This window comes from Nyctereutes procyonoides, unplaced genomic scaffold (assembly GCF_905146905.1).
Source record: "Nyctereutes procyonoides isolate TBG_1078 unplaced genomic scaffold, NYPRO_anot_genome, whole genome shotgun sequence".
Classification (NCBI taxonomy): domain Eukaryota; kingdom Metazoa; phylum Chordata; class Mammalia; order Carnivora; family Canidae; genus Nyctereutes; species Nyctereutes procyonoides.
Genome location: NW_026575043.1, coordinates 29,444,291 through 29,458,712, shown reverse-complemented (window position 1 = coordinate 29,458,712; position 14,422 = coordinate 29,444,291). Strand labels below are relative to the sequence as shown.

At 39.4% G+C, this 14,422-nt stretch overlaps 1 protein-coding gene across 5 annotated transcripts in view; it reads right to left on the bottom strand.

Annotated features, from left to right (window-relative positions):
• The window catches only part of PRKG1 (protein kinase cGMP-dependent 1), a 1,197,536-nt gene that overhangs the window by 145,137 nt on the left and 1,037,977 nt on the right, over positions 1 to 14,422 (bottom strand). For 4 of the 5 annotated variants that reach the window (XM_055322712.1, XM_055322713.1, XM_055322711.1 and 1 more), the window contains exon 8: positions 1,261 to 1,326. In XM_055322712.1, coding sequence (XP_055178687.1) covers positions 1,261 to 1,326 — 66 coding nt within the window. Of the gene's footprint in view, positions 1 to 1,260; positions 1,327 to 6,593; positions 6,667 to 14,422 lie in introns of those variants that run through there. The other variant, XM_055322715.1, reaches the window with a different exon arrangement.

Here is a 14,422-nt window from a genome sequence, read left to right as displayed (position 1 = left end):
TTCTACAGCTGTGCCCCTGCTCTGGTTCCTACAGACCCAGCGCTGAGGGGCGTCCAGAATGGAGATCCGTGGACCAGGTGGAGATCCGTGGACCAGGAGATCCATGGACCAGGCGTCCAGGATGGAGATCCGTGGACCAGGGGCGTCCAGGTTGGAGATCCGTGGACCAGGTGGATCCTTCTCTACCTCGAGCTTGCTGAGCTCAACGTGTGACTCTATCATGCTGGACTGCTTGCATTTGGCCCCCATTGTCAGGCTCTACTGGCTGCACGAAAGGGGTGCTTTGTGGTTCTTCCCCTTGGGTCAGGTGCTTGGCTCTCCTGATGGACTCACCCACACACACAACAGTGTGCACACCAGATAGTACACACACATTTCACCCAGGCCCCTGGAGACTCAGTAATCGGATTATTTGTAGCTTAACACATAAAGCACGCAGGCAATGAGACTAGCAAAGACAGAACAGAGGCAAGGAACAATGAGAAACATCATCGCCAACACTTGTATTGACCCTAAGTATACGCTTGTCTAAAATGATGTTTCCTCCAAAAAGCACCTTCCTTAAAAGCTTCTCTTATAGGAATCTGAGGATGAGAGAATGGAGATATCTAACATGCTGAAGGAATGATCCATGTCTTAGTAATACTAGTAATGATTATATATTCTATAGCAGTGATAATCATAATCATTACTCTCCAAATTTACCCGAATAGCTAGCGTTAAGATCCTCCTGGGTTCAGGGACTCCGGGGTGGCTCAGTGGTTGAGCATCTGCCTTTGGCTCAGGTCGTGATCCCGGGGACCTGGGAGGAGTCCCATATTGAGGTCCCCACAGGGAGTCTGCTTCTCCCTCTGCCTGTGTCTCTGCCTCTCTTTCTGTGTCTCTCATGAATAAATAAAATCTTTAAAAATATAAATATATATATATATGTCTCCCCTCCTGGGTACAAAATCCACTGGGGCCCATGCTTCCTCGTGTGTTCTCATTATTCCTCACATTTCTGGGACACTGCATTATGGCCCGTGTGTAAATGAGCTAACTGCAGTGGGGCTTGTCACAGTCACACACCCTGTGGAAGCTCTCAAGGCTCTCAAGACAGAGCCAGCCACCTCCAGGAGTAATAGGGAATGAGAATCAAATATACAGCCTCACTTTAAAATGAAAGAATATCAAACAAATATCAATAACTGCCTAATTCCAAGAACTCAAGCACGTCGCTGATCAGAGTGCGCAGGACGCATAACAACCCAATGTACTCACTCTCTGTCGATGACAAGGCAGGTCACAGCTTCTGCGGCAATTACGTTTGCTGTCCTCACATCCTCCCTACACAGAAACGAGAGACATATTGAAGTTGAGTAACTTTTAATATCCAAGAAGAGAGTTCATTGCAGTTAATTTCAGGGCAGTAAACTACGTGCAGGCCTCTGATGTGTCCCTCCCCAGGGTGAGGCTTGGTTCATATTTCAAATTTCTTTGTCCTGAGGAACCTCCTTACTCTTGCCATTGAGCCCTTCCATTAGAGTCATAACCCAGGAGCTAAATTTTTCAATTTTAAAGTATCATTGATACAAGTGAAACAAAATTTTAGATCATCATGCGCTGTGCTCTTCGGGGAATTGAGGAGTTAACTGGATAATGATGAGGATGATAATGATGTAGGTTAGAACTGTTAAAGGACCCAAAGATATATTTCTGAGATTTGACTATCTAATCCATTTGTGTATGAATTTATTATTACAACCTTGGGAACAATGGATCTGTTTTAATTATCACCTTAGAGACTCTGCTTTATTTATTTATTTATTTATTTATTTATTTATTTATATTTTTTATTTTTTATTTTTTATTTTTTATTTTTTTTGAGACTCTGCTTTAATGTGGCTAACCTTCTGGCAACTTATAACACAGTTATTCATCTACACCAGAGTTCTTGGTTCTTCAAGAATATTTGACAGGTCTTAATCGCTCTGATTGAAATATGCATATACTCCTTAGAAAAACCCAATTTGTTACTGCAGGCGTACCTCTGAACTTCTTAAAGTTCAGAAATGTGTTGTTGTATTTCTCATCTTAAAAATGCGTTCTTGTATTTCTCATCTAACCCGGGGTCAACGACAGACTTTGTAAATCAACATTCACATTTCACCCTGAGCAACTCAAGCTGTCATAGTACCACAGTACAGAAACGTTAAGTTATACTTGAAAACGTACTCCTTCTCCGAGAAAAGTAAAATTTCTAAGTTATTAGGATTAATGGTAGATAGAGGTTTGAAATACATTACAGAGATATATACCAGAATAAATCACTGTTAATAATACATTCTAAAAACCATGATCCACATAACCCAGGTCTCTAATAACAGGCTTTTAAAGTTTTGAAAATAAAGATGTACCCACTGAATTTTTATTTTCTCAAAATACACTACATTCTCACATGTATTTCTGAACCCAGTTTTTTTTTTTTTTCCACTGATACGTCTTTCACTGTTGCTACACCATGCTATGAAAATTACACAGTCGCGGGGCACGTGGCTGGCTCAGGCCATGGAGCATGCAACTCTTGATCTTGGGGTTGTGAGCTCAAGCCCCATGATGGGTGTAGAAATTACTTAATAAAAACTTTTTTAAAAATCAAAAAAATTAAATTACAGTTGCTTTATAGTAACCATTAATATTGAATATTTGGTAAACAAGTCCCCCCCCTTAGTGAAATCAATTTTCAAAAACAGCTTAATGATATTGTTAAGCTTTCATATTTCACAGAGACTTTAAAATCATTTTTCCACTTGCAAAGGAAGTCACATTGGGATTCTGGTAGAGCTGTATCACATTTACACATGGATTTCAGAATAAGGGGTTTTTGATTATATTGATTTTCCATACAATAATTTTCCACGGTTGTTCGGAGCTAGTTTTAGGCTTTAAGTAAGATGTCTTAATTTTTTCCCTAGGTCTGGGTAATTTTTAAGAAGAATCTTTGGTGTCTTAGATCATCGCTTTCTCTAATGAAAGCAACCTTTTCCCATTTTTGTTTCCCACTGGTTATTGCTATTAAAGAAGTGATTGATGATTGCATATTTTCAGCTCACATGTCATACTGAGCTCTCTTCTGATTCTAAAACTTTTATTCTAGTCTCCTCAGCTCCCAGTGTGATTCTCTTTGAGCTTCTCACATCACATCACATCCCCATCTTCCAGCCAAACTGGCCACCTCTGTTCTCTGCTGAATACATCATCCTCCCCCTACTAACGCTTTAGATCTCGGCCAATGTGTCCCTTCCTCCATTAATTAGAAGTAACTAGACCAGGTTCCCTGCTTATCTGTTCTCAGGGCCCTGTGTACCTCTCCACCCAAATACCTACAACTGTTTGCAATCTGTACCTTTATTTGTGTGGTCGCTTGGTTGATGATTCTATTTCCCACCCCTAACCCCCACTAAACCATAGCAGTACAACTTCCATGGCTAGTTTTATTCCCCCACTTTACCCCGAATGCAGAGGCGTGCAGGAGGTACGTAGCAGGTGTGCGGTACAAGAATGGCAAAGGCACGACAGCCTTGAGTCCGTGGGTAGGACTTGCAGAGCGCAGGCTTTGGACTCATACTGTCTTAGTTTTCCGAGGCAAGCTACAAGCTATGGGAAGCCCTCAAAAGGGGGAATGGTAAGGGTGCCCACCCCCTGTAGGCTATTAAAGGTGGTAAAGTAAAGTTTATCAGAATGCCCAGCCCATGGGGAGCAGTGTGCTCTTCTATATATTCTGGTTCTTTCATCTCCTGTGCTGCCACACTGTCTCGTGTTCCACGAAATACTGGAAAGAAGCTATTGATGACAGCGTGGGTATCGAGGATTCCCAACAGAGTGTAGATTTTCTTTCTGAACCAAAGGAGTAGACGATATATTTTCAACCCCATGATCCCTCTCTGAGCCGCAATTTTCAGTGAAGTGGACATGACAATGGGCAGAAAACATCAGTAATGCCTGTCAGGGCTTTCATAAGCCATATCAGTGACTTCTTTCTTTCTTTTTTTTTTTAAGACTATTTATTTATTTATTTATTCATGAGAGAGAGAGAGAGAGAGAGAGAGAGAGAGAGAGAGAGAGAGAGGCAGAGACACAGGCAGAGGGAGAAGCAGGCTCCATGCAGGGAGCCCGATGCGGGACTCGATCCCGGGTCCCCAGCACCACATCCTGGGCCAAAGGCAGGCGCTAAACCACTGAGCCACCCAGGTTTCCCCCCAGTGACTTATTTCTTAGGAGGTTACTCATGGTAGTATGTTGCTACACATTGCTGCTAGTTTAGAAAACCAAAAGAACACCTATCACAGTTTTACAGACAACATCATATTAAATCTGAATTTTCCTAAAATATATTACCATCACGACAATTTAGAAATTACCCACAAAGTCTTCAAAAATATAATAGATACAAAATAATGCTTTGTTCCGAATATATTCTCTGTGCATGTTATTTTTTAAATCACATTGCAAATTTCCAGTACTTTAAAATTTTATTCTATTACCTGGTCTAAACTGGATATACTTTTTAAAGTGAATGCAATTTTCTTGCAGCAAAAAGAAAACACATAACATTTTAAAACACAGGTGGGGAAAAAATAAAAAATTTCGGAAAAGCAAGATAGTCTATAGAAATTGGATGTATTAGGGACGCCTGGGTGGCTCAGTGGTTGAGCGTCTGCCTTTGGCTCAGGGCATGACCCCAGGGTCCTGGGATCGAGTCCCACATTGGGCTCCCTGCAGGGACCCTGCTTCTCCCTCTGCCTGTGTCTCTGCCTCTCTGTGTGTTTCTCATGAATAAATAAATAAAGTCTTAAAAAAAAAGAAATTGGATGAATTTTATTTTAAAAAGGAAAATCTGTAAGTTATGGCCTACGACCAGCCTTAGTACCTAGTAAAGTAACATATATGAAATAAGAGAAGAAGCATAACATGGAAAAACCCAATATATTAAACATAAGATCATAATATTTGCCATTTCTTCAGTACCTAGTATATACCAAGATCTGTATTAGGTGATTCACACAAATCTCATTTAACCCAGATAGCAGAGGGTGGGTATTTTATCTCAAATTTACACACGAGGACAAAGGTTAAGGAATGTGCCCAAAGTCAAACATAGCAGGTGAGTTGTTGCTCTGGAATTTGAACACAGACCTGGTTGGCTCCAGACCCCATGTCTGTCCCCAAAAGTCCATTTCCTTATGCCCGCTGCCGCCAGATTTCAACGGGACAACAATTCTAAATGTATTCTAACGCAAAGTGACTTCAGCACGGTAAGTAGTCATGATGTCTGTCTGTCATCACTAACAATACGGGTAGTTGTTAATAAAAGCAGCATTAGTATGTTTGTGGGAGCTCAACTGCAATGCTAGTTCAATGAACCATTTTGATTCTCAGGGTCAGAGTCTGTATCCGTGGCTATGTCTTGGCCCTGCTGTGTTGCTTTATAATAATGTCACATTACAGTAGGAAATTATTAAATGCCAAGTTTGTTCAGTGCCAACTCATGTTGCCACTACGCTGTCATTGTATCTCTGTTATTAGGGGGCTTCCTGCCTTTATGCCTGTCTGTGTTGGTATCTAGAGATGCCATCCCTGGGCACCCAGAGAGCCTGCTCCTAGGAGAGACAGATTGCTATCTGATCGAGTACTGACATATGCTAATCCCTTATTTTAGGAGAGACATAGAAACTTCTAACGAGAGAATATTCCTCATAGAAGCTGACAGTGCTGTGACTTACTGTGTCTGCTTATTTCCTTTGCAGGAACAAGCAAATATTTGTATTGCGATCTGAGATATTACAAACTCCTAGAGTACCGAGGTCCTAAGAGCTCCATGTTGTTATTAAACTTCTCTCCATCCGTACACAGCTGCTACGATGCTGGTTTCACGCAGCACAACTGCCAAGTTAGCAGGGACTTCACGAAACACTGGTTTCGATGACAGAAGGAGGAGGTGGGGGTGGGCGGGGGGGGGGGAGATCATGCTAGGCTTAAAAACAGCTCTCTTTGATTTCTACTTTTTGTAGAGATCACAGAATTTGATCATTTCTAACAGGAACGAGAGACTTTCAAAGTCTTGTTGATGCTGACCACAGGATAATCTCACAACCAGAATGATAAGATAATGTACAATTAAAAACATCCACCCAAAATGTACCGTCTCTAAACACTCAGCTCACTTCTTTACAGGACGTAAATGTACAGGTATCGACCCAGGAGTCTAACACGTGTGTTGCCTCTAAAATTCAAATCTCATCCTCCTCCATTTCTGTATCTAAAATTCAAATCTCATACCTCCTCCATTTCTATATTTCTGTATCTGTGTTAGTTGACTGCAGCCCGACAATTAAGAAACGCGTACTACTGTGCAAACAGCTACTGTTGGCAGATTAACAGCTACTTCACAAACATGCTGGTGATTAATGCATCACTACAGGCAAAGCTATGCAGTTTAGTAGGTTTTTTTTTTTTTTAAGCCTTCCTGGAGGAGTTAGACATTCCCTTCAATGACATCACAGAGCATGAAAAACATCCCAAATATTTGCAAATACGGTTTTCTATGCACTGACTCTGATGCTCTTTGAACTTCATCACTGGAATCTTCATCATCACTGTATCCCAACGTGGAGTCACTGTCAGTATCTGAATAATCCATAGGAAGGGTATACATGGGCTATTCTCGTGGTGGAGCAATTTTCTTATGCCTCATCGCTGCGAGAGAGCTCTATAGTGCATGGATGCCTTAGGGGAACAACACAGAGCGGCCGGGCCAAACGACAGCATGCTTCATGCAAAGTGGCTGCCTGAGTAGCTTTTCCAGCTCAGAGCAATGTGACCGCTGGCACCAGAGCCCCAGCACTCCCGAGAGCCAGCCTTCTGGAAGCTGACACTGCTCCAGTGGCTTGTGAGCTCCCAGCAACCCTCGGCTCCCGGCTCTTCCTTCTCGGTCAAGTGCAACAGCACAACATCCACAGTGAAGTCTGCTTCACGCTGGACAAAATAATCCCTTTTCATCTCAAAAATCAAAAGCAGACTTCCTGCAAGTGGGATGATAAACATCAAGCAGCCACTTAAAATGAAATTAAACTTTGAATGAATTCTGAACTAGAATTGCAGAATTTGTGGCCAAGTCCACCGTGCGTTCAAATTTGAAAGTTAGGTTCCGGAGCAGGTTAAGTTGTTTGTGGACAAAAAGCTGTATGAGGTTACAACTCATCGACTCCATTTCTTATTCGTTCATGAAGTTATTCCAACGTGATTTATACTTCATGTGAAAGGGATCAACGCACTACAAATAAGCGCATGTCCTCTAACAGGGGCTGGCACGAGCGCGCCAGCAGTCACTTTTAGCTCTCAGTATCATGTCATCACTTCAGGGTCCTCTAGGACATCTGAGAAGCATGTGACCTTTTACACTTTCTCCCTGGAAGCTCCTTCCCTAAATTTCTGTAATAAATCAGTCTCTTAATTCTTCCTGAAATCCCCTTCTTAATTTATTTCCCTGAATCCTTTGCCTTCTTAGGTCATTAAAATATGTGTTTCCTCCAAAATTCCATTTCTGGCCTTCCATTTTGTTGCTCCACCTTCCCTTACTGGGGAAATCTCACATCATCTCATGGTATCATCTATTAGCTTTATATTGACTCCCCACGACTTCATTTTAACCTTTACTTCCACCCCCTCTGGACTTGCCTCTGGAAGTTCCACTGCAACCTCTAATTCAAGCCCAACTCATTTTCTCTTAACCTCAAATTCTCAGTTTTCTTCGGGCACCCTATGATGCTAAATGGAACCACCATTCTTACACTTGTCTAGGCTCAAATCTTTAAATTCATCCTTTCCTGTCTCTATCCCTGCATAGGTTTGCTCACAGTGGCTCTATCTCTACCTTCTCTTGCCTCCTTCTCCTTCCTGGGCATTCCTACAGCTACTGCTCTCTGTGGGGCAAGACCATTCCTACCAGGAATGCCAATCTGGTCTTGTAACTGGCTTCCAAGCTCCAATGCTCTCCCTCTTCCCATCCATGTCTCACTCTGTTGCACATTTTCAAATTGAAATCTCGTTGTGTCAACTCTTTGCATGAGAGCTATCAAATGAAACATCCAGGAAAGAAACGTTTCTGCAATGTCATTTAGGGTTGGAGGTCGTCTGCTCTCTGAACTATCACCTTTTCAGGCTCTGTACAGACTACCCCACTCCTGACAAATAATAGATCTCTTGAATGACACCAGCTATTATCTTCACATATGGACACACAGAGATGGTGCTGCAAGAACACTCCACCCCGGTTCAAATATTCCCTCCTACAAACTTCCACCATCTTTCAGTAGCATCTGTAAAGGTAAATAAAAATCCACCTAAGAAATATGTATACATCTTAATTACAGAAAAAAATAGTTAAACAAAAAAAGAATGAGAGAAAAATAGTATGATGGCCCCTACCAGGAGATAACTAAGGTTAAGGCCTTGGCAAATGTCCTTCAGACACTTTATTATTCTTAAGTGTTCACATGTCTCGTTAATATACTCATAACAAGGCAATAATTATTTTAAAAATAATTTACTGAGGGCTCTTATATTCCATATGTCTGAATTCTGTGGTCTAGTGGGGACAGAAGTCAAATCAGTATGCAGACATATAATTGAAATTACCGAGCAAACGGCACACAATCGGAGGAAGATCTCATTTGGCAATTCAGAGGACAGACAGACCTTTTTGAGGATGCTAAACACTAAGACTGGATGGATTTGTTTACCGAAATAAGTCAGGAGATGTATTTTCTAGGAAATGAGTACAAACATAGGCAGGAGCCCTGAGGTAGGAAATAGCGTATTGTAAACCAAGAAGGAGGAAGAGAAGTCAGGGCCAAGAGAGGCCAGACAGGAGGCAGGACCACAGGATTCAGTGCCTGAGGGCTACTAGAAGGATTTACTTTTTAAAAGAGATTGACTAAGGGGCATCTATATGGCTTAATCAGTGGAGCTTCCAACTCTTGATTTTGGCTCAGGTCATGACCTCATGGGTCATGAGCATCAGGCTCTGCATTCAGGCATTCAGGCTCTGTGGGGAGTCTGCCTGAGGTTCTCTTCCTCTGCCTCTCCTCCCTCTCACACTCGTGGGCTCATGTACTCTCTCTCTCTCTCTCTCTCTCTCAAATACGTAAAATCTCTAAAAAAAAAAAAGATATTGAGTGAACATTTTTTTTTCTTTATCATAATACATAAAACCTTAAAAATTAGTTAGAAAGCTCAAGCTCAATTAAAGGAAATACTTTATATGCTAGGATGAAATAAAGTATCAAGGAAATCATTTCCGATTAGTAATTTTAGAATACTGGAGGCCTTTTCACTTATTAAAGTAGATGTAGCTCTATGTCCATTGATGTTTTAAGATATATATCTCAGGTACCAGGTGGCTCAGTCTTTGAGTGTCTGCCTTCAACTCAAGGCATGATCCTAGGGTCCTGGGATCGAAACCCACATCGGGCTCCCTGTGAGGAGCCTGGTTCTCCTTCTGTCTATGTCTCTGCCTCTCTCTCTCTGCCTCTCATGAATAAATAAAATCTTTTTTAAAAATAAAATAAAATATATAACTAAAGAGAAAATATAACCTCTACTCTTTAGATCTTCCAATGCAGAATGCAGGAGTAATGACAAAAAAAAAAAAGAAAACATAAAAATCACCGTATTTTCAGAAATATATACCAACTCATGGTCAACACTCACACACTAGAGTCTGAAACAGGTGCCCGTTCTGGAACCCACCCGGGGCAATCTCTGCTTCTCATCAAGAGAAGAGACTCATGATATGACCTGAAAGAGGGGATTTCTCTAGGCAGGATGAGTCCAAGTGAGATCCATAAAGTCACTCCCAAGTTTATCCTTCCTGGCAACATGGGTGGATATTTCCATTCACGGTATCCATTCACCCCCTGAGAGGATGCAAATCCTCATTGATCTATACCCATGGAAGGTCACCTTAAATACAAAGAGTGATGGATTTGGAAGGACTCCATTTTCACATTGTTTTTCTCCCCCAATGACTTCTGCTATGTTGACAACATAATGAATCTTTTATGTGACTTACAAACTTTGCATTCTATGGCATGCTTCAATGACAACGAACATAGGTACTTATCAGGCTGAACCAAATGAAATCAGCACTTTTGCACAGCTATTGGCAATCTCGTGTGGTTCAAACTAATATGTGGAATTAGTGAACAGGGAGAGAAGGCAATTGCAGAGGAATAAATATTTCTATTTCTTTTCTGTTGCACACCTTTGTGACACTAGCTGAAGTGAGTGTCCAAGTAATCCACGCTGCTTCAATATTCCATATTTGAATGTGTACGTTCCTCTGAATATTGATGTGACTCACGGCTTTTGCTCTTCTATCTAGACATTAAAGACAGTTCCCTGTACATTCCTTATAGTTAGGGGATGAAAGAACCACTGAGGAAAATCCTAGATTTTGTTGTGGTTGTTGCTGTTGCAAATAGTATTTACCATGTACTCTAGTTTCAAATAGCAAACCCTTTGGCAAAATCTTACAAATTTAAAGAATGTCTTCCCAGAGTGTATTTTATGGAGAGGAGGAAGAGTTTGATTTTCTTATTTAATTTGTGATTATTGTATTAGTTGCCTAGAAGTACAGATTTAGATATTATCTTGCCATTGTTTTCTTAGGGGCCCCTTTGGTCTATGATTTAGAGGCATTTTAATATAAGAGGGGAAAAAAAGAGAAGAGTTTTCCTCTATTAAAATTAAAAAATAAAAAAGTCAGCCTCGAAAAGGAAAGTGTCGGATTTGAGCAAAAGAACAAATATCTGTTGTGTTGTACTTTGAGGCTGACTTTTTCTAGGCAACTAATACAAGAATCACAAAAAACTTCAAATCTGCCCATGCAACTTAAGCATGAAGATATCATCTAAATTCAGTACCCTTTAGTGTCATAGTTAGACTTTTTAGTTCTAGGTAGCTAAGTCCAATTTAAACTTAGGATGACTCAAAAAGGGACCATTTTGGATGATGAGCTGTCTTGCGGAACCAAGGTTTCTTGGTGCTCTCAAAAATTATAATGAACATCCAAGAAATGCATTCAAAGCAAATCGGATTCTCCTCATCTCAGCTTTGCTGAGCACGTCTCACTATCTTGCTGCACCTCTTTTCTCTGACTTTTCTATCCATTCGGTGGAGATTGCTTACTCAGAGCTCCCTCTTGATTCATCAGTCCCTTTAAAGAGAATCTGATTGGCCAGTTTGATCAATGACCCTGGCCCTCACCACTTAGCTCCAAGCAGTGATGTCCAGGCAGCTATGAGCCTAAGAGCCTAGTGGCAAGGAAAAGAGTGACCAGACATTTACCTGGATGGGCTTGGAGTAAAGGATGTTACTACAGAATTGCAATTATGATGATCTCAGAAGAACACTCTAAACATGTATCTATCGTGGATCCTTGTGAGGATCAGATACGATAATTTGGGGCACAAGAAATATAGCATGTGGTACCTGAATCTGAATCTCTGCTCTGCTACTCATCGGCTTTAAGGCCTTAGGAAAGTTGCTTAGTCTTTGTGCACCTCAGTTTCTTCATCTGGCAAACGAAGGGGCGAATGGGGACGTATAATAGTAATTAATCATAGTACTGTGAAGATGAAGCCAGGTAGAAAGCGTAAAGCCCTATGAAAGAAATTGGCATATGGTGACCATTCGGTAAATACTACATAAAACGATGGCTAGAACCGTTGTACTTGTCAATCTCAACTGATGCTTGTTTGAACATTAAACTGTGTGGTTGTGTATTTCAAAGGACTTTTACATAAAGTGCCTTCGAACTGGGAGTGTGTCCTCTCCAGTAAAGAATTCAGGGCACTGCGTCAGGAGAGTGTCTCCTATTTCTTGTTCTACTGCCAACTTAGTGCGTGACCTTGAGAGAGTGCCCCATTCTCTGTTTCATTAGCCACATACGAAACAGTGACTGAAATCACTGTTTTGTTCTCCTCTGTAATTAGTTTTGACAAGGTGGACACTTCTCAAAAGTTCCAATTGTCATTGTTTTCAAAGCCCAAGAGACCATTCATCCTAAATCCAAGGATATTACTTTAGATAAAAAAGGACATGATAAGCCTGTAATTGCAACCTATCATCTGAATGTGTCAGGGGCATATCACGGCATAGATTTTCATATTAGTAGTGTTTTTCTGTGACTAAAAAAGGTGTTTTTATATGGAAATTAGACATGTTCCCCTGAAGTGATATAGTCACAATAACAAATCAGGAAAAATATAAAACCATATTCTGATATTTTAAAATTAAAATTTAGATTTTAATAGGGCTCTTTTGGGGAAGAGAAATATCTAGATTTCATTTATTATTGTTATTATTACTTTTAGACTTTTAAGATAGGGTTAAGCTATACAAGATCTTTTCCTTTTTTTATTCGGTTCTTGCTCATCAAATATTTCCTATTTTGCATTACTTGAATAAAGATCAAACTTTCTAAACAATATTCTTCAGTAATTTTAGAATCCAGTTCATCTAACATAATTTCATCCAAATTAGGATCAGCTTTGAATAAAGATAAGAGGAAGAAATAACTTAATTGGAAAAGAAGGGAAACTCATGGCTATGCTTATACACGACCGATTTGAATAAAATGTGCTAAAGTGCATCCCTTATATACAAGCAAAACACTTGGTGTTGGTTAGGAAAAGGAAACAGGGTATTGGATTTATTGAATATACCAATTTTTACCTAGAATTTTAATATATTAGACTTCCCCCCCATCCAGCGACTTTAAGTTATATATATGATTTTATATAGTTTTAAAATATTATAGTTTAAAACTAAACGAGAGCTAATTTCTTTAATATGTAAAGAGTTTCTATAGGTTAGTAAGAATATAAAAAATAGCACCTCAATTAAAAAATGAGCAAATTATATGGACACTTCATAGACAAATAAGAAATAGCTTTTAAACATAAAATAGGCCACAAAACACAGTGACTGAAATGCAAAGGCCTTGTGAATATATTGGTAGATATATATATCATCTAGTGGCACCTTTTTTGTAGACAATTCAGCTTTGTATAACAATTCAGCACTATTTATTAAATTTTTTACTGTGATTATTCAACTCATAGATGCTCATGCTTTGGGGACATAATGACATTAAATATTACTGCAACATTGTATTAACAATGTTGGAAATAACATGTTCATCAACACAGGATTAAGTAAAATTTTCAATATAAGTGGATATTTTGAAAAGAAACTATTAAAATAACTGGAGAAAAAATATATTTACATGATCTCTAGGATATCTTAAGTGAAAAGACCATGAAGAAAACTATATGCATATGCTCTCATTTACATAAAATACACACAAATAAGCACACATTAAAACGCACTGGTTATATCAGGGTGTGTTAGAAAACGTAATTCCATCCAGGGAAGACAATGCATGATTAAAGGACAGCAAAACAAGGGAAAATTATTTTTGTAGTTTTTGAATTTTATATTATTTACTTGAATTACCTGTCATGAAATAAACTTTTTTTTTTTTTAAGTAAAAACATGAAATAATAGAAATTGATTCTTATAATCAGTTTCTGGGTAGAGAAGCTGGTGAGATTTTACTTGTTTGTGTTGACTACGTGGTTGGTGCTGTCCATCCCTGGGTCACCTCTCAACCCTCACCCATGGGTATCCCCAATGAGCAGGACCAAAACTAATTTATGCTGGCTTAGTCTGATCAAGATGAAGGGTTACTAGCTTAACAGGTGAGGCAGTAAAAACATTTGACACAGTATCCTCCAGTGTTGTTTACAGCACTGCCTTTTGCCCTGCTTTCCTTGGCAGGAATTATAGCAACTAAATGACAAACTAAGGAAGGTATTTTTTGCAGCAGGGCATATCTGCATCTTAACACCCTTAACCACTGTTAGGGTGGGATTTTGGATCTCTTAAAATGTTAAGCTACCAACCGTAGCGTAGGCATATGTATCAAACATTTTATATGGATATCCATGTATGTATGTAATAACACTTATATTTAACATTTCTTTGAGGCTGTATTTTTAATATTTCTACAAGTACTTGGAAAAATAAATTTTCTCTCCATAATGATTTTAATTTTCATGTTTTTTTATTTTTCATAATATGATCATACAAGGTGCATTAACCATGTTTATAAAGTCCATGGTAAATCTTTGCATTAAGAGAGCATAGTATTGTCATTAGAATAGAAGATTCAAAATTTGCTTTATCTAGTTTCAAATACCAGATATGCCACTAATTATCTGTGTAATCTAGAATAAGAAGTTCTCAGCTTCTCAACTTTCTTGGGAAAATAAAATTATTTGACAGAATTTGAAGAATAAGTAATTACATGTACAAA